The 20,970-nt window shown below is 43.3% G+C and overlaps 1 protein-coding gene across 1 annotated transcript in view; it reads left to right on the top strand.

The window, feature by feature from the left end:
- The first annotated feature begins 2,886 nt into the window (after positions 1-2,886).
- The window catches only part of CCNY (cyclin Y), a 129,524-nt gene continuing 111,440 nt past the window's right edge, over positions 2,887-20,970 (top strand). Inside the window, exon 1 of the mRNA XM_069859345.1 lies at positions 2,887-3,262. Coding sequence (XP_069715446.1) covers positions 3,109-3,262 — 154 coding nt within the window. The 5' untranslated portion in view covers positions 2,887-3,108. The remainder of the gene's footprint in view (positions 3,263-20,970) is intronic.

Genomic DNA, 20,970 nt, shown 5'->3' with positions numbered 1-20,970 from the left:
GCTACAGACTAGGAGAAGTCTGTCTAGAAAGCTGCCTGGAGGAGAGGGACCTGGGGGTGTTGGTTGGCAGCTGAGTGAACATGAGCCAGCAGTGTGCCCAGGTGGCCAAGAAGGCCAAGGGCATCTTGGCTTGTATCAGAAACGGCGTGACCAGCAGGTCCAGGGAGGTTATTCTCCCTCTGTACTCGGCACTGGTGAGACCGCTCCTCGAATCCTGTGTTCAGTTCTGGGCCCCTCACCACAAGAAGGATGTTGAGGCTCTGGAGCGAGTCCAGAGAAGAGCAACAAAGCTGGTGAAGGGGCTGGAGAACAGGCCTTATGAGGAGTGGCTGAGAGAGCTGGGGTTGTTTAGCCTGGAGCAGAGGAGGCTGAGGGGAGACCTCATTGCTCTCTACAACTACCTGAAAGGAGGTTGTAGAGAGGAGGGTGCTGGCCTCTTCTTCCAAGTGACAGGGGACAGGACAAGAGGGAATGGCCTCAAGCTCCGCCAGGGGAGATTTAGGCTGGACATTAGGAAAAAATTCTTCACAGAAAGGGTCATTGGGCACTGGCACAGGCTGCCCAGGGAGGTGGCTGATTCACCTTCCCTGGAGGTGTTTAAGGCACGGGTGGACGAGGTGCTAAGGGGCATGGTTTAGTGTTTGATAGGAATGGTTGGACTCAATGATCTGGTGGGTCTCTTCCAACCTGGTTATTCTATGATTCTATGAAATATAGATAAAACTTTAAATAATTCCTTTTTAATGGAGGAAATGGTTGGTTATCTACTCAAAGAAGCAGACTTTGCATTAGCTCTATCATTGCCTGTTCTGTTTCAAAGCTTAGAACAATGGTGTAAGTAGAAATTGCAAGATTTGACTAAGGATTTGCTACAACAGACTTAGAGTCTTAAAAAGATTCTAAATAATTAGGGGTTATGAAATTTTTGCTGTATGCCTAAAAAATGTAGTGGGATTGGTACAGCAAGGCAAGGCAGCACTGTGGCTTCCCAGTTAGCACAACCCAAGCGTGTGCTTACAAGGCAAGGGCACTGGCACCCTAGGAGCAGTCATGCTGGGACACTGCAGGCCATAAACGGCTAAGTGTGCCTGATTCTAACAGAAAGGTAGGATTTAACAGGGCAGATCAGGGAGCCGTGGCAGGCAGGCAAACAGATAATTCTTCCACAAAGGTCTCCAGCTCTGTTGAGGTCCTGCTGTGAGATGCGGCAAGCTAGGCACTTGAGTAACACTTTGTTAAGTCTATTGTATGCATACGAAGAAGGACTTGATTCTTACAAAATTGTGTTTGAAATTTTCTGATGCCTGCTTCTGCCGATTTGAGAGTTCATGAACCCTGCTGACACTACACTGGGGCCCAGTTGCAGCAGAAGAGCGGGCTGCGAGCAGGTTCAGCTGAGAGCTGGGGAGCAGGTGGAGTAGGAAAGGAGGAGCCCGAGGCACCCTCAGCAAACAGCGCCCTCCATGGCAGTGGGAAGCACCAGATAGCATGTCATCCTACAAGATAACGTTTCTAGTACCAGCAAATATTTAATTTCCTTTTGTGGCATGCAAGCTACTGCCTACAGTAATACACACAAGATGCTAAACCTATTCTTACTCATCTTGATTTATTCAAACACAGAGGGACAATGTAACTCACAAACCGCTACCCGTTTGTGCTTGGGGGTGTCACAAAATTAGTTACAGGAAACATCCTCAAAATAGTTTTGAAAAACACATACTTTTTCTTTCTTGTTATTTCTTTGTACCTCACTAGGTTACGTTTGCATAAAATAAATGCTCAAAGATAGATGAAAATTAAAAATTAATTATTCTTTGCAATGTGTGATCTTAAAAACACAGAGGATGAAAACTTGGAAGTCTTTCATGTAGTCATCTGACTTGAGCAGATCTTATGAAAGTACTAAATATCATGAGATGTCTGGTAGAGTAGTAAGTAATGGCTTGTGGACACGGGGCTGTAAGTCAAAGCCTTTTTTATAAGCACACAAATGTGCTTCTCTGTTTTCACGTTATCAGTACAACCATTCAACTACCATGACTCAGACTGCCAGCGGTCATGAGATTTGCTTAGATTACAGAGATTTTAAAAATGAAAAAAAAAAAAACCAAAACAAAGCAACCTAGTGAAAAACACGCAGAAACCCCCATGTTTAACATTACACCGATTCTAAAAAAGGAGATTTTGCCTGGGAAAGCTCTGCAGCGGAGATGGACCTGAGGGTCTCCCCATGGGGATAGGGTGCAGTGGAGATGATCTCAGGGTTTCCACAGGGCGATGTTGTGCAGCAGGGATGAACCTGAGGGTCTCACCCCGGGGATGGGGCACAGCGGAGATAAACCTGAGGGTCTCCCCACAGGGATGGGGTGCAGTGGAGATGATCTCGGGGTCTCCCCACAGGGATGTTGTACAGCAGGGATGAACCTGAGGGTCTCCCCACGGGGCTGGGGTGTGGCGGAGATGAACCTGGGGGCCTCCCCACAGGGCTGGGGTGCAGTGGAGATGATCTTGGCGTCTCCCCACGGGGCTGGGGTGCAGCGGAGATGATCTCAGGGTCTCCCCACCAGGATGCTGTACAGCAGAAATGAACCTGAGGGTCTCCCCCGGGGATGGGGTGCGGTGGAGATGAACCCGGGGGCCTCCCCCGGGGATGTTGTGCAGCGGAGCCGCTCCCGGGGCCTCCCCCCAGGCTTTGGGTGCGGCGGAGCCTCCCCCGGGGCCTCCCCGGGCCCGCGGCAGCCGGGGCGCCCCTCGCCGCCCCCCGCTCTCGCTCCGCTGCGGCTCCGCTCTCGCTCCGCGGGGCCGGCCCGGCGGGAGGCGTCGCCGCCCGCTTGAACCGGAACCGGTTGGCGGGGCGGCGCGGGGCGGCGGCCGCTGCGGCTGCCGGGGCCGCGGGGGCTGCGGCGCGGCCGCGGCGGGGGAGGAGCGCGGCGATGGGGCCGAGCCGCCCGCCCGCCCGCGGAGGAGGGCTCAGCCGGGCCGAGCCGCCGCCGGCCGCGCTGCGGGGCCGCCTCCGCCGATGAGCCGCCGGGGGGGACCCGCCGGCGAGCGCAGCCGCAGGGCGCCCGCTCCGCCGCCCCCGACCCGCCGCGCCGCGCCGGGGAGATGGGGAACACCGCCTCCTGCTGCGTCTCCTCCAGCCCCAAGCTGCGCAGGAATGCCCACTCCCGGCTGGAGTCCTACCGCCCCGAGGCCGAGCTGAGCCGCGAGGACACGGGCTGCAACCTGCAGCACATCAGCGACCGCGAGAACGTCGACGGTGAGCGCGGCCTCGGCCCCGCTGCCCCGGGCCCTTCCCCCAGGCTGCCGCGGGGCGAGGGCCGAGCCGGGAGAGCCCTCCCGGCGCGACCTTCTCCCACGGTGACTTCTCCCTCCCCTCCCGCCGCCGCGATGAGGCACCGCTCGGTGAAACCCTGAGCGCCGCCTTTCCCTCTCTTGCTCTGCGGCGATATTGGAAAAAAAACAAACCGTATTCCCGTCGCTCCGGCGGTGCCCGAGCGCCCGGCCGGCTCGGCGATCCGCAGCCCGGATTAATTTTAAAGATGTGGTTTCATGTACACACGCGGCTTACTTCTTGGTTAGCTGAAGCGTTTAGCCCTAAAACTTTGCTTGGTAATAGGGCAGCAACCTCGTGGATTAGCTCACGGGAGCTGCCTTTGGTAGGGAGCCAGGAAGGGGGTCTGTGCTGCGGTTCGATTTGCCTCCCTCGGCTGTGATTTTATAATGGGGTTTGAAGTGAAGTCATTTTGATAGGAATGGTTGGACTCGATGATCCGGTGGGTCTCTTCCAACCCGGTTATTCTATGATTCTATGATTTCTTGACACTGGCAAAGTTAGCAGGCGCATAGAAGCACTCTCTAGTGAAGGTTATTTTAATGAGGTACGTTCTGGAAGTGTGAGTTTTTTCAGATGCCGTTGTTACATGAAGCTCAAAAATTGGACGGTAGGTAGAAAAAAACCCGTAATGGTCTTGTCTGAGAAAGCCAGGGAGCTGAAAGAACCAATTGTTGATCTATGAATGATTAATTCTTCTAACACCAGTGTTGCCCAGCAGAGCGTCGTGCAGTGCGCTCTGATGGTACGGATTTCTCCATCTATCCCAGCACAGGCTGCAGTAAAGTTTTTGGTCAGAGATGTGCTGGAGTTGTGCCTTGTTTTTGATGTGTTTTGTTTTTTCTTCTGGATGGGAAGAAGGGCATAGGTGGAAGTAGTAAGTGTGTGTGTGCTTTTAACATACACATCTAATGCAGGTCACTTCCTGCATCTTGCCAGTTATTTGCAAAACATCTTCTGTTGGCTGATTGTTTCATTTGTGGGATCAAGGTACACGTGTGTTCTGTTTCTCTTCTACGGACTCTGGTGTGTTTCAAGCCTGGAGTTGTAACCTCTTGTGAGAACACAGAAAACACCTTTTGTATTACTTATTTTTCGGTTTTGTTGGTGTGATGCTACATTTTCAAATGGCCGAGCTGTCTTTAATTCTGAAAGAGAGCAAACAAGTTTGGGCTTGCTTTTTGTGTCTTACTCTAGTCCTTCCCCTCTTTATGGATAAAGTCTAAGAAATAAGCTTTCACTGAGGAGGCCGATGGACAATAAATACCTGTACACAAAACCTAACTGGAGATACTTTGGGTAAAACAGGTTCTGAGTTGTGCTTTGTTGCAGGTGTGTTGACCCTGGAGTCACATTCACTGAAGGTCCTCCTGTCAAAGATGACAGACTGATTACTGAATGTAATAAGATGATATTGTGTTTCTGAAATTTTATTTCCTGTTAGACCAGCTGTGACGTTTCTCTTGTTAGATTGTTTGAAATTGTATGGCATACAGATGTTTACGGTTGAGACACTGGGATGGCAAAATAACCTTGACAATAGAGAACTCCAGTGATATATCTATCATTTTACAATGGTGGGTTTTGCGATGAGGTCACAATAGTCTGATTATCTGTGTTGTGAAGAGAAAATGCTGGTTGTTGATTCCTTAGTATTCCTGCAAATCATAAAGTGTTTTCAACAGTCTCTGACATTTTATTGTTGCCAGATGTTCTTTTTTTTTAAACTGTGATGACAAAGATGCATACACTGAAAGCAAACTTTTTTGACACATCAGGTTTATGTACTTGCTGTTCTTCAGATGAGAGTCCTCCATCCAGTGCAGAACCCATGGCAGGCTCTCAAAGCGATAATTTGTGTCCTTAGCAAGCATTTACCATGTCAGTGGTACTCGGAAGGCTTGTGACAAGCCATGCCATGCCGTGTCTGAATTAAAATGTTTCGCGTAGAAGTTGGTTTCATGCTCATATTCATGTAAATCCACGAAACACTTTATTTTTGGAGTGTATAAAGCTGCTTGAATAAAACAAGAACTTTCAGAACCTTTAAATCAGCTGTGGTTGTTTGAGTGTATAAGAGAGATGAGTGGTGTTTTGTTGTTGTGAGGCCCTGCTTCTGCCAGCATAAGAGAGAAAGAAAAAGAGGGAGGGATGTCAGAACTTGAAGCGTTTTAATTGGAAGTTTTAGTACTAGTGGAACTGTTTGACGTTTGCCAGCTATATATACTTCATAAAGAAATACTTGTCACATCCGCATTTGAGATTGTGCCTTTGAATTTTTGCCTGTGCTTCAAGTACGATATCGAATCCAGTAACAGTTTTGCAAAGAATGGATGGAGGAATTCTGCTTTAGTAGGAATGGGTTTTGTAGCAATGTTTTACTTTTATGTTACTGGTACCTTGTCAGAAAATCTACATTTCTGTAGTATTTCACAGCTGTTTATTGGTAGTATCTGAAGTGGTATCTGAAAGAGAAGGGAATTGTGAAAGAGATTCAGTTAGGAGGAATTTTTCTAAGGACTTATTCTGGAGAATGATAATGGTGAATGTATTCCCCCCCACTCCCACAATTTTTAAGAAGATAGTAGATGTCTATAAAAATCCGCACATGTGCAAAATTGCCTCTCTGAATATTGTGCAGTCACCGGAAGGCCAAAAGGCTTTTTTTTCCCCGCTTTTTTGCTTGGGTTTGTACAGGCTTATGGTAGTGAAGAACACCTAACAGATTTTCACTTCTCTCTTTTTTTTTTTTTTTTTTTTTTTTGAGAAAGAGCAAGAAGATAATTGTAATGTGCAGAGGTTGCCATCTGTTTTTGGTAATTTATTGCTACAGGGGAGCCAACATTTGACAGCGCTTCACGTTTAAAAGCTTACTTTAAGAAAATTACGGCGGTGGATTCAAGACCTGCAGATTCCTAGCTCTGTTTCCCATCAAGAAATTTTTTACAGCAGTGTTAATAATAGCAATAGGTAAAAATGGTAGAAGCCTTAATGTATGAGATTCTCTTATCTTATTTGCATATGAACTTTTGTCTGTGCAGGCATCTTGGTGTATGTACTGTGTGAATCCTAGCTAGCTGGGCTGACAGTAGTTGAGACTCCACTTTATGTCAGCAGGTAACACAGTCAGACCCACGGTTGGTTTGATTTGTGAAAAAGCAGTGGGTGCTGTTGTGCTCAACTGTGATTTCTCTGTTTGAAGCATCATTTCTGCAGTAAGCCTTTTAAGTGTGGAGCTCTAGGGAGAGGGCAAAGAGGATGTTTTACCACAAATACAATGGCACTAGGCAAGGCTGATACCCTGTAAATTTGAAATTCTTCAAAAGGCTGTTCTTGAAATAGAGACTAGATGGAGAGTTCCTAGGCTACTGGAAAGAAAGATGGTTCTTAATAATGAGCCTCTCCCCTGTCTCATCCTTCCTGCTGTCTTCTCCCTTCTTTGCCCCCACCAATCAGATTTTTTGTTTTTCTCTCTTTGTAAACTCCTGCTTATGCCATCAGGTCATTTCTGATTGCTTGCTCAAATAAAGTCATCCTGTGCAGCTGCGTGTCACTGATAAAACCCTTCAGCCTTTTTCATGATGATCCCATCATGTTAATTTTTTTGCTGCATAATGCACAGGCTCCTAAGAATGGACTGCTTCTTAAGAAGCCATTTATTTGTTCATTTACATGTTTTTTCTCCCTTGTATTGAATTTAGCATTTGGAAGTTTCCGAGATCAGATTAGTTGGTGTTTGTGTATCTCTGTCTACTGGGTTTTATAAGAATTATGACATTCTAGTGAAGTATAGGAAAGTTTTAAATGTCTACCTCATATGCTGGAAAAGTAGCACAGCAAGCTGTAGGCAATCCAGGAGACTCCTGGAGTGCATTGAGAATAACTTCTTAGACCAGCTGATGGAGACCCCCACCTGAGGGGATGCAATATTGGACCTGGTGGTCACCAGTATAAGCAAACTCATCAGTGATATTGTGATTGGAGGCAGCCTGGGCTGCAGTGATCATGCATTGGTGGAGCTCAAGGTCCAGAGGGATATGGGATGGGTGAGGACTATAGTCAGGACCCTAAATTTCAGGAAAGTAGACTTCCAGCTCTTCAGGGAATTACTCAGTAGGACCCCCTGGGACATGGTCCTTGGGGACAGGGGAGCAGAACAGAGCTGGCAAATATTTAAGGATGCTTTCCGTAAAGCAGAAGAGCACCTAGTCCCCATATGTAGGAAATCAGGCAGGAAGGAGAAGAGACCAGCATGGCTGAGACGAGACCTGCTGGTCAAACTCAAGAAGAAGGGGGAACTGCACAGGCAGTGCAAGCAGGGACAGGGAACCTGGGAAGTGTACAGGGACACTGCCTGGTTGTGTAGGAATGAGGTCAGGAAGGCCAAGGCACAGCTGGAGCTGAACTTGGCAAGGGAAGTAAAGACTACAAGAAGGACTTCTACAGGTACGTCAATCAGAAGAGGAAGGTTAAAGAGAACCTACCCACACTGATGGTTGAAAATGGTGACCTCATATCAACAGCCGAGGAGAAGGCTGAGGTACTCAACAACATTTTCGCCTCAGTCTTCACTGATAACCACTCTCCTCACCCCTCCTGGGTCATGGGACAGCAAGATGGTGACCAGGGGTGTAAACCCCCTCCCACAGTAGAGGAGGATCAGGTTTGTGACCACCTGGGAAACCTGAACATTTATAAGTCTATGGGACCTGATGGGATGCATCCCAGAGTCCTGAGGGAATTGGCAGATGTGGTTGCTGAGCCACTCTCCATGATATTAGAAAAGTCGTGGCAATCAGGAGAAGTCCCTGGTGACTGGAAGAACATTGTACCCATTTTTGAAAAGGGTAGAAAAGACAATCCTGGGAACTACCGACTGGTCAGCCTCACCTCTGTGCCTGGGAAGATCATGGAACAGGTCCTCCTAGAAGCTATGCTAAAGCACATGGTGGAGGACATGGAGGTGACTAATGGCAGCCAGCAAGGCTTCACCACGGGCAAATCCTGTATGACCAGCTTAGTGGCTTTCTATGATGGGGTAACCGCAGCAGTAGACACAGGTAAACCAACGGAAGTGATCTGTCTAGACTTCTGTAAAGCCTTTGACATGATCCCCCACAACATCCTTCTTTCTAAGTTGGAGAGATCTGGATTTGATGGTTGGACGGTTTGGTGGGTAAGAAACTGGTTGGGTTGTCGTATTCAGAGAGTAGTGGTCAATGGCTCGCTGTCCAGATGGAGGTCCATGACAAGTGGTGTCCTTCAGGGATCCATACAGGGACTGGTGCTGTTTAATGTCTTTATCAATGATATTGACAGCGAGATGCAGTGCACCCTCAGCAAGTTTGCAGATGACATCAAGCTGAGTGATGTAGTTGCCACACGGGAAGGACGGGATTGCATCCAGAGGGTCAACAGGTCAAGGGAAGTGATTCTGCCCCTCTATTCCTCTCTTGTGAGACCTCATCTGGAGTGCTGTGTCCAGTTCTGGAGTCCTCAACGTAAGAAGGATATGGAGCTGTTGGAACAGATCAAGAGGAAGGCTACAAAGATGATCCGAGGACTGGAGCACCTTCCCTTTGAGGACAGGCTGAGAGAATTTGGCTTGTTCAGCCTGGAGAAGAGAAGGCTCCAAGGAGACCTTATATCGACCTTCCAGTACCTGAAAGGGGCCTGCAAGAAAGCTGGAGAGGGACTATTCATAAAGGCTTGTGGTCACAGGATGAAGGGGAACGGGTATAAACTGGAGAAGGGCAGATTTAGACTAGACATTAGGAAGAATTTCTTCACCATGAGGGTGTTGAGGCACTGGCACAGGTTGTCCAGGGAAGCTGTGGCTGCCCCGTCCCTGAAGGTGTTCCAGGCCAGGTTGGATGGGGCCTTGGGTAACCTGACCTAATGGGATGTCCCTGGCTGTGGCAAGGGGTTTGGAACTAGATGATCTTTAATGTCCTGTCCAACCCTAACTTTTCTACGATTCTATACCTAATGAAATTTTGATGAAAGGAGATGCTGGTGTTTTCAAGAGCTGGGGCAGAATGGGTTGCATGTTGTGGAGAAACTTACCTACATTTACAAAAGTCAAGGTATAAGCACTTCAGAAGCAAATTAAAGATCTAATATGTTGAACACAGATACTCCTGCTAACACCTGAATCACCTAGATCTTAAAAAAAATAGCCCTTCTTAAAAAACCAAAAAAACAAACCCAAAATGTCTGTTTCATTTATAGAAAAGTGTCTTTCAAAGATATATTTTTGGTTCATTTAGGCAGAATTGCTGCACAGAGCTGATCTATATGCTCTTAGGTACTGTTGTTCGCATTACCTACCTAAGCACTTGTCAGAGGTTAAGTATCAAGGTACCACTGTGATCTTGTGCATCAAAAAATTAAAAATAGAGCCTGCTGTGGCCTACATCACTGAACATAGTCCCGTACAGCGTGCTTCTGCAGATGCGTACTTCACAGCATTCTTTTTTTTTTCTGCCCTCAGCTTCACCTGTTGATTCTGTGCCATGCCCTGCTTCTGAAAGAGGCACCGTCCGTCGTTGTACAAAGCCTTCCTAAAACCTCACTTCCACATTGTTCACGTTTAATCACTAAATTGACACCCTTGGTGAGGTTGGTGTTCTTATTTAGCTGTAGAAGCTTTCAGATGCACACATGCTAACACTAATTATTTTTTAACTTACTTCTAACCAATTTTATTAGTGCATTACCATCTGATTAAGATTTTCTTTGGAAGCAAGTTATGCAAGATCAGCGGTCTTGGCTGGGTCAGTTGGTACTTAAAGCAGAATGACTAGAGTTGAAATGATAAGGCTTTGAAAATGGAAGGGCTGCTGTGTTTTGAGGTAGTTTTTTATCCTTATATTTTTACATGTAATAAGAATAATGTATTTAAAAGGAATGAAAACCACTCCATTGTGTGGTTATATCTGTTTTATGTGCTTACTGAAGGTTTTTCAGTCTTTCAGGGTATGTTTACTGCGTCTTCAGGCCTTGCTCAAGGTCAGATGACTTGGTACAAAAGCAGTGCAAGTCTGGCACCCCCATATGATGGGACACCATTTCCTAAAATGCGTGAGATGCTGTTTGCTGTGCACACCTAGTGACTTATTGACACTGTCAATGCTTTTTTTCTTGCTGCTCTCTGTGATGTAGCCTGAGGTTGATAGGGGAATTTGTGAGCAGAAACTACCGCTACCTGATAGCTGTCCCTGTCCTGCCAGACAGCTGCAGATCAGGTGTAGCCTAAATATCTTTTTTTGGATAATGCAAGAATATGAAATACATTTTACATACTGAAAACATAAACAACGTGTAACCTTTCTCTATTTCGATGTAGAAATGAATTTGGGTTACTTTTCTGCTTTACTTTTCCTTTGAACTTTGGTAACTAGAACTTTTAAAAATTGTTTGTTGATCAATGTAGTGGTGTTCTTTACCTCATCCTGCAGTGTAGTTAACAGAAGTGCCATACATCTCTGAAATGTATGTGAACAGCTAGTAAATGTCAATAGAATTTTTTAATTTAATAATTTAGACAGAATACTCCCAGAAGTGTGCTTAGGTGGTGCCTTCACTGGAATAGTAGCCGCTTCCTCCGTATGTTCTGTAACACTTTTGTCTCTTTGCAATCAAACTTAAAAAGCAGATATTCCATAATTCCTATTGTAGGGATTTTCATGTTTCCCAAGTTAAACCTTTTTGCAGAGGCTGACTAAAATTCAGAGATAGTTTTATTGAGCTCAGCCTAATTAAAGTACTTTGGCACGTATTGTGTAGACCCCATCTGTCATCATAACCCATCCCCCTACCAGTTCAGCTGGAGCATCGGCAGCTCTTGAGCTTCTTCTAGGACAACTAGCTTAAATTTCAAGTGCTCATTAGCCTAAAATGGTTAGAGAAGGAACTTAGCAGCAGCAGAAGCATTAGCATTTTCCCAAAGACTAGTCCTTAGGTATTACGGAAGCTGACCGGGGAGCTATGACTTGGATTAATGAGACACTACTAGTGAAAGCCGATTGGAGAATTTGCATAAAATATTTTTTTTTGTCGTTTTTGCTTGTTTGTTTGCTTTTTTCGCTTCTTCCTCATCACTGTTGTGACATTTTGAGCCTGAAGACTCCTAAGGGTTTATTAGACCAACTATAATTTGGCTAAGGCAAGTTTCTCGGATCAGTAAGAATGTATATTTTCCATTTTCTGGTGTTATTTACTTCTCTATTTCTTTGCAAAATAATTTTATTTATGTTAAGCCAGACTAGTGTTGTGACCATTTTACTGAAACTCCTTTGCTATGCCATTACAGATGCAGTTCGCACTGCAGAAGTTATGCTCTTGACCTATACCTTATGATGGTAAATACATCTGAAAGTGATGGGTTTGTCACTGTGAGTGGCACTTTGTTACTATTTTTGGTGTAAAAATGTTCCAGAAAACTGTAATACTGGATTGCTGAGACAAGTTTATAGAGTAGAGCTAGTTCTAAGATTAAAAGTGAATTATCATCTACCTCTTGTGCTATTTCCCACACTCTTCTCTGCTGTGATTCTTAGAAGGGGAGAGCATCTGCACTGGTATTTGTGTGATATTCTTCTCTCTTTGCAAGAAGAGTCAGCCTTCATCTACTCATTCATAATTTTATTTTTAAAAGAAAAACCACCCAGCTTTATTTAAAAAAATAATGTATTGCAGGCTTGTTTTCTTTGCTTGCTTGTTTCTTTGTCTGCAAAATGATTTTTCTACACCTGTGGCTAAGATCCAGAAGATATCAGATGGGAAATGAAAAGATTCACTTTCATCAGTATGGAAACCAATATGAGACTGTGTTGAAATCTTAAAAGCTTCTTTGCTTTGCTGTATTGATGTTTCATTAAGAGTGGGAAATGATGAGTTATTCCTGAATGCAAAACTTGAATTGTAAGAAGACAAAACTGTTACAGAAGATACCAAGGAAGTGGTAGTTCCTCCAGGTTTTGTAAAGCCAGGCTACCCGAAACGTCATAAGATGCATTGTCACTAAATGAAGACGTGAGACTGGTGGTACAGGGGTCCTTTTCTAGATTTGGAGGAAAACTAGCAGATTATTGGTGCGCTTAAAATTGTTTCTGGCATGTTGTTTATCCCTGCATGTTAGTATTCTGAGAAATGGTACTTTTTTGTTGCGATGTTGTTATTTGTGTTATGACATCTTACTGAAGGCTTCCAGCTGATAAGGAAACATATTACCATCTTTGTTCCTGGAAAGAATGCACTGATTTCAGATATTGAAAGTAATACTGTGTGAGAAAGAAGCTGTACTTGACCAGCAAAGATGTTTTGAAATACTATCCTACACTTTCTTGCTTCAGTGCAAACTCTCTGAGGAGAGGGTAATTTAGGAATTAAGAGTATATGTGAGATTGTGTATGTGAACGGATGTAGTTATGCTTCTGTGCTTGAAGTTGGGATTTTATTTAGTGTTTATAAATATTTCCATTTAACACCTAAAAATGATGTTAAGTATGGTTTCTTTATCCTTTGTTTCTGACCTTCCTAAGGAAGGAGCAGATTGCATTAGCTGAAGATCCAGAGTTTGAGGCTTGTAACTGGTACTGAGCAAGGCAGGACATGCTTCTGTTCTTTGGCTAAAAGAAACTTTTGGTCTGGTCAGTGAACTTCACAAGCAGTAATTACATCTCTGGAGCACTTCGTGCCATTGTGTAAAATGATGCAGGTGATGCAAAGACCTTGAAGAAAGTCTCTCAGCATTTGAAATTAATTAGAGCTCTTGATTCCGAGGCTGATGTTAGGAGCTTCAAATCTCATTTGTTTTTCTAGCTTGGAAAAAAAGTTGCCTGTATGTTATACCATCATATACACAGTTTACATTCTGTAAACTGGGGAGGGGGGCACCAAATTAGTAGAGACTACAGTTTGTAGTACAGAATGTAAACTACTAATTAGTCTCTACTAATTTGGTGCCCCCCTCCACAGTTTCTCCTCCTCGAAGAACTCTGTTAAAATAACCAGTATGAAATACAGGTTAGGGGAAAAAAAGTTCTGGTTGAGAACACAGAGACAATCATGACAGAATGTTTTGTTTGTAGAGAGTTGGTTGGTTTGCTTAGTACAGAATTGCAGTCTTCTGCATGTTGTGGAGACGGTATCACGGCTGTAAGGAATCAGGATCTTTATAATCTGTTCTAATGCTTGTTTGTTTTGTTTTCTTTTTGGTTTGGAGGACTTCAAAAGGATTAGTTTTGGTTTTATTAATTAAATTTATGAAACAATATAGCTGAAATGAATAGAGATAATATTCATAATGGTAGGTACAGTCATTGCAGAACATTTGCCTATCCAGTCAGTGTGTCCTGAGTTTGTACTTAAGAAAAAAACAGTTTTGGATCTTATTAGAAAGAATTTTATTTACTGTTGTTAATACAGTTTCAACAGCTATTGGTAGGATCTCAAATATATTGGATCCCCAAACTCTGTAAAGTCTCTTTGAGACTGATGTTACTTGAGTTTGAAATTCTCTGCCCTGCTGTTGTGGTTTAACTCAGCAGGCAGTAGAGCCATTTGCTCACTCCCCACCCCCAATGGGATAGGGGAGAGAACTGGAAAAAAAAAAAAAAGGTGGATTGAGATAAAGACAGTTCAGTAGGGCAGAAAAGGAAGGGAAAAAAAAAGGAGCAACAACAATTATAATGATAAAATATTATAAAAACCAAGTACTGTGCAATGCAGATTCTCAGCACCACTGACTGATACTCAGCCTGTTCTCAAGCAGCAGATGCTGCCCCCGGCCAACTCCTTCCAGGCTTTTTGTTCAGCATGACATCGTATGCTATGGGCTATGCCTTTGGTCAGTTTTTGGTTGTTTTTCCCTAGGTGTGTACCCCTTATCTCCTAGCTGATGGGGTGGTGTGAGAAGCAGAAAAGTCCTTGACTTAGTTAAGCACTCACTAGCAACAATTAGAACATCAGCGTGTTATCAACATTGTTCAGATCCAAACTGCAACACTGTATCAACTAATAGGAAGAAAATTAACTCCATCCCAGCTGAAACCAGGCACCTATTCACTATCCCTGTTAAAGCAGGGCATGTAATTAACATCTTGAGAGTTCATAAATGTGGTTTAAAATTCTAGTATTTTGGTTATTGAATAATAATCAACAATAGATTTATTTGCATTAGGAGTGAACAGTGCCTGAAAAGGGATTCTGAATTGGAGATAGAGGAGATGTCTTCTGATTTGTATTTTGATATTTCTAGCTATGTGGTCATATGCAGTAGATTTGAAGTCCAGATGTTAAAATAAACATCAAGATAAAAATCAAGCTTCATGAGTGAGGGGCAAGATCTTTTGCATGTGCCTCCACTATAAGCTATGTGCCAGTCCCACCTGATGCTTCCTATGAATACACTGCTCTCAGTGGTGCTTTGTTCTTGAAGCCTTTTTTTGTGACTGTGCCTACCTGGCAGAAATCCATATACATTTTATTCAGTCAGTCAGTGGGGGTGGAAAGAGTGTGAAGAGTTTGGAAATGCAATTGTATTTTAAGCTTTCAAATCATGCTTCCTGCAGCTAAATGTCATCCATCTCTTAGGGTAGTTCGTTTGGGATGATAAGTGGCTAGTATACTGCATTGACAATATATAGTTATCCTCTCTGTGTCAGACATGGAAAGAAGTTGGAATTGTAATTTTATGGAGGGGTGTGGATACTTTTTCAAGGGGTTAGGTAGGAGAAGGATTCCTGTAACTGAGGTGGTCCTGGGGGCATCCTGTCTGTGATAAAAGTGATATGCAATAGGAGAGATCTAACTGGTTGTTTTGTGGAGAAAAACAAACCAATAGTGCCTTTGAAAGCTAAAGCAAAAAAACCCCAAATGTTTAAAATTCCATATATAAACAGTGATGTAAATTCTGCATCTAGGAACTTGTTTCCCCTTGGCAAAATGGATATTTAACTGAAAAGGACATTGCCAAGTTAAATTTAACTGGAATTGAATGCTTTGTGAAAAGTAAGCTTTTGACCTTAAGTCACATTTCTTTAAAAGTATTGCAGAAAAGAGTTATTTTTATAACAAGTATTTGAATCACAGCTTATGTAATACAAACACTGAAGCTTTATGTTGCTATATGAGAACTTGAACTTAAATTGAACAACTGCTCTCATATTTTCATGGATCTGGTTGTATGGCATTTTTTTTCCCTTTCTTTTTCTCCTTGCTGCATGCTTTAATTTTTAATATAGATTTGCAGTTCAGCAGCAGTGAAGTTGGTAGATAAGGAAGAGATTTTAAGGGAGTCATCAGTAGTTCTGTCTCTGATTTTGTGTGCACGATCTCAAAATGCATTCACATGGATATCAATGTATTTGCAATTCTAGAAAAATTTGTTTATTAATCCTAGCTTGTACACAGTGGTTAATCAAACGAAGTATGGTCCTGGGCACACCACTGATGTCTCCATTCCCTTCTGTTCTTGGTGGCCAATGTTTGCTGAGGACCTTTTCTGTTAATGGTTTGCTGGATGACTGTGTGATGTAAACCCAGTGCAGCATTTGTACTTGGGACACTTGTAAGCTTCAGGATCTCTAGAAGTGAAGGCAAGACCTCCTGGCTTTATTGGAAGTACAGACGAGTGTTAGGAACCAAGCTCTTCCCCCCTCTCCCCAACTTATTTTTCATGTATTCTTAAAGGAAATATTTGTACTTAAGATTTTATATTTAACAAATGTTGTGGAAAATAGCATTTTTAATGTAAAATGTTATTTTCTCTTTTGTCTCATTGCTAGTGTAATATTAAAACTAGCTTTGAGCTGAAAGATAAATACATTTCTTTTTGACGGTTGCCCTCCTCCACCCCTGTAGCTGTAGCAAGATTATCTGATTTTTCTCTCCCTTCTCCTCTCTTCCTTTTACTTTGTACATCTCTGTCATAGTCTGACTTACTTTCCTCCTGCCTTTGCTTCTCAGCTCAACTTTTTTTTCTACCCACAACATACAGACATTCCTGTCTCTGATCTCATCACCTCTTATTTGATCCCTTCTATTTTGTTGAGCTTTTTCAGTGATAGGAAGTACACAACACATACAGTGTATTCTTGAGCAAGGTCTCCGTGATGACTTCAGGCTGGCATCATAGTTTGCAATGTTGATTTCAAAACTCTGTTTTAGATCACGTCATGTTTGCATTTCAGCATTTACTGTACATTCCTAATTTCTTACCTCTTCTACACGTGTTACAGTCAAGCAAGTCAAATAATCCTCATTCTCAGATCTGTGTGACAGTTATCCACATTCTGGTAAGATTTGTGTGCTTCCTCCCTGCATCTTTGGACTTTTAAGGTGCATTGAACATATTTTTTCATATCTATAATTTTCTTCATGACTTCTGGAAATACATGCTTTATGATGAATTAATGCCCTAGATTACAGTTTGGATTTACAGTGCACTGCACTGCAGTGCGTGAGTTGTTATTTAGGTTCTGAGCCTGTGTAGGTTTTTCTTTTTAAAGAATTGTGGAATGCATATACACTGCTTGCTTCTAAATAAAAAGCTGGAAAGAGATTTAGTTAGTAGCAGTATTAAGATTTGCAATTCATGAAGGAAATTTCTTGGTAATTACTATCTCTGTAATTGATGCTTTGCCCATACTTCAATGTGTCCAGCTGTATGTAAATCCTCTCTATTTTTGCATTTCTTTCCTAATGTAAATGAGGAATCTCCTTGGTTTTTGTTTCTAATCTGATTTAGTGTTGCTTAATTGAAAGGCAGACTCTCTTGCTGAAAAAGGGTTCTTCCTTCTGTTGAGGGAATGGGAATGTACAACTGCTGAGCCCAGAGGCGGCTGGTGGGACTGGTCTGTCCTGGCTAGGGCCACCTGGCAAACCAGGTGGCGATGTGAGGGCTAGCAGGACGAAGAGGCTGCTATACTGTTGAATTTGGATTTTATGTGCAGCCCAGCGCTCTCGTGCTGGGGAGTGGTGAGGCCAAGGGGGAAGTTTTCATCTCATCTGGTTTTGTTCCTCTGCGGCTCCTGTCCATACATAGGTGTCAGTTTGTGGCTCTGTAGGTCAGAAAGACTTGCCAGCCCTATTGCCTGCTGCTTCTCTTAAAAACTGTTTTGCAGAAAGTTGCTGAAATAATGAAGAGTGCTGGCCATGCTGTCATCTTCACAAGCAGTTCCTTCAGTATAATCGTGCTATGCTAATCAAACCTGTAGGGAATGTCACATGTTAAGTCAGCACACTGCCAAATGTTGCTGTAGCTGACTTGTCTCATTTATGTGACAAAAATGAGTTGGAGCACCTAGATCTCAAGAGAATATGCTGACCTGCTTGGACCAATGTCAGTTCTTAGGAGATTTTTAATCTTGTTTTTCATCAGGGCAAAATAGTTTTGGTGCAGATATACCAGAAATAAGCTGTTAAAGGTAATGTATCAAGTAAGGCAGTGGTGGGGGAGAGGTAACTCCTGATAGAACCCCTTTGGCAGAGGTGCAGTGTCACAACCCGGACCCACGAGCCACACGCTCGTGTCTGGCCCTGACTGGTGGGGGGGAAGTGGATTTGTTTGTCTGTGTGGCGATCCAGAGGCCAATAAGGTCACTCCCACGGTGAATATCAAAACAGTACTTATTTCTGGCTCCAGCAAACACAAACACACCAAGATACTGGGGCACACAACAAAGACACTGGGGGTTGCAACCCCCCAAAGTTACTGAAATGAATTCCCGAAAACAACCCAAGTCCCTAGGATCCGACCCAACACGCACGCCACGAGGTAATTGGGACCACATTGAATGCAGCAGATGACCTCAGGAACGCGTGGTCCAGGCCGCGTGGTCCGGGCTAATCCGATCGAAGAGTGTGAGTGAGAGCGAGGATGGAGGTGAGACCCCGACTCCTCCCTTCCGAGTTCTTTCATCTCCATGTTTCTGGCAGGCTCTGGAAGCCAGCAGGTGGGGGGCAGCGGGGGCAGCAGTGACGGCTGCATCCCCTCCCTGCACCGAAGCCAGCTCTGGGGCCCGACTTCACCCCAGCGAGGGAGAGCGGGGCCTGCTCCTGCACTGCCCCCGCTGAACCGTGGCACCACAGACAAGCTGGTGCCACATGTGGGTAGTCCTCAGACAAAATGTTTAAGGCAAATAGATAAACACAGTCTGACTTCACATTCCACCCTGTGACTTAAGCATTTGTCACAGAAGTCAAAAACTCAGATCCATGGCGTCCATAGTGGTGACACTTTAGCGTGCGACTTGCTGAGTTGAATGCGCCGCTGCATCACCTCCACCCAGCCACAGCCAGCTCTGGGTCCGGAGTCCACCCAAGCAAGAGAGAGCGGTGCCCACTCCTACGCTGTCCTTCTGTTGAACCCGACACAAAAGCAGGCAGTCGTCAGGCAAAATGGTTAAGGCAAAGAGAGCTGACTTCACATGCAGCAGTATATAAACAAGTATTTTGAAGCTTCAGCTTACCAGCGCACATAAACTCTACACTCGAGTCCATTGCTGTTTGTAAGGCACTTACATTTGCAGTGATGTTAAAGCATCTGAGGTTGTTCTTGTCTTGCAGTTAAGTCCTATGATAAGCCTGCTTAACAGGGCTTGTTTGAGAACAACACATCTTAAAATAATTGAGAACATGGAGCTTGCTCTTGCAAGATACTTAGCATTCAGTTGTCTGTTCAGCAAAGCACTTCCTGCGAGGGGATATTGCATCTGATTTATAAGTAGTCCTAGCTTCCTGCTGCTGGGTGCAGTTCTCTTTCCTTAAGTAACTCAGGTACTTTGTGAGAAAATAGTAGGGAAGGTATGTGCTGATGAAGTTTTATTGTTGATGTCTCTATAGAGTTGGTAATATCTATTTGTCATCTGGAAAATAATTTGTCCCAGAAGTCTCTTTGATCTCAGGAAAGATCTCTGCAGTGTGTTTCAAGTAGAGTTTGACAATACTTACTTATTGTTTGGAGAATTCCAAACTAAGACTTGGTTCAAGAAAGTGGTTTTGTGTAATTGTGAAATGGCATTACCTCTGTCTTGCTGTCCGAGACTTTCTTTGTTCACCCACCACATTTTCATTGGATCCTTCTCTCAGCCTAACAGGCTGAAGTTATTATCCAGGACTGGGTCTTGATAGCATTTTTTTATCCCGTAAATAATCTTGTGTTTAGTGTATTTTCTTAATGGAGCTTAAAACAGATGGAAGGAAAAGGTCACAGTTACCCTATGATAACATATAGCTAGCCCCAGGCACAAGTGTGTGTATCTTCAATAAATAGCTACATGGGTAGTTACTATTAATCATTCCCATTAGCTTCATTCCTTTGATTAAAAAGGATCATTATCATTGACGTAGTGGTACGTTGACCCAGTAAACGATGGAGAATCCGAAATTTCTTGCAAATGAACGTTGTTGTGGTAAAAATATTCTCTATGTATTCCTGCCTGTGCTTGTTAATACAGTATATCAATAATGGGTGACTTACTGGCTTTTCAAGCTCGAACAGCAGTAAAGAAATGTTCTCAGCTCTCTCTTTACCAGAAAGATGGAATTAAACAAAAAAGATTGATGTGATTTACAAAGAAAACTGCTGGTGATGTGGATGTTAAATAATCTTGCAAATACCATGCTTGACTCTTGTGAACAGAATTTACTTTTAAGGTAGTATAAGTCTTCTTCCTCCTAATGGAAATTCTTTTATTTCCCTGTTATAAAATATTTTAATATTTTAAATACAGTATCTTGATGCTGCAAGCTACCATTAAAAATAAAAAGAGGCATCTTTCAAGCAAATCAATCTCCATGTCAACAAGTAATTGTGAGAGGATTAAAAGCCCTTGAAACACGTGGGGAATGGGTAGGGAAATACTGTTTTATTCATTGGTACAACAGACCATAGTAGGAGTTTCAGTGTTCCTAAATTGCTTGCTTAAATACCCTTCTCTTAGCCCTAAAACTCACTTAGGTTTAAATACTAATCTGATGTAAATAAGCTTAATTGAACTCAGTGGAACTACATTTAAGCAAATTTATCTCTTTTATTTTCCAAGGTGATGTATCAAGGCAGCTCCTTAAGTAAAATCCAAATTTTGGGAGTTCCTTCAGGCTGTGTCACTTTTCTGAGGACTGTAAGAAGAGAAATAGAGAGGCTTTCTGCCTGTTTAGGTCAAGTAAAAAGTTAGTCTAGTTTTTGTCATAAAACTGCTTTCTTTGAAGTAAAATAAATGCTCTAAGATTTATGGAAGGGATTTGGGTTTAGTTGTGGGGAGGTTTTTTGTGTGTGTGCATGTGTGTGTATATATATATATATAAAAGCCCCACAAACCTTCCTGTAAAGAAAATCATAGGTTCTGAATGTAGTAGCCATTGGGACATAAATTTCTGCCAGGAACATACAAATGAAATGGAGCTGATAACAGCCGAAGACTTATTTTCCTAATTTCTTTACGCTTCTGTACGTAGTACAATAGGTCTTCTTGAGTTTTACTGTTTGTTCTCAAAGGAAATTTAGAAAAAAAAAAATGAGGTGGAAAACGACCTTCATGTTTGCAGTCAGAAATGAGAGATCCTTCTGGGTTTTGGGCCTTAGTTCATGGCTCACATGAGTTTTTCATGCTCACCACTCCTGGCTG

Source organism: Phaenicophaeus curvirostris, chromosome 6 (assembly GCF_032191515.1).
Source record: "Phaenicophaeus curvirostris isolate KB17595 chromosome 6, BPBGC_Pcur_1.0, whole genome shotgun sequence".
In the NCBI taxonomy this organism is placed as follows: Eukaryota; Metazoa; Chordata; class Aves; order Cuculiformes; family Cuculidae; genus Phaenicophaeus; species Phaenicophaeus curvirostris.
This window is presented reverse-complemented; position numbering and strand designations above follow the sequence as displayed.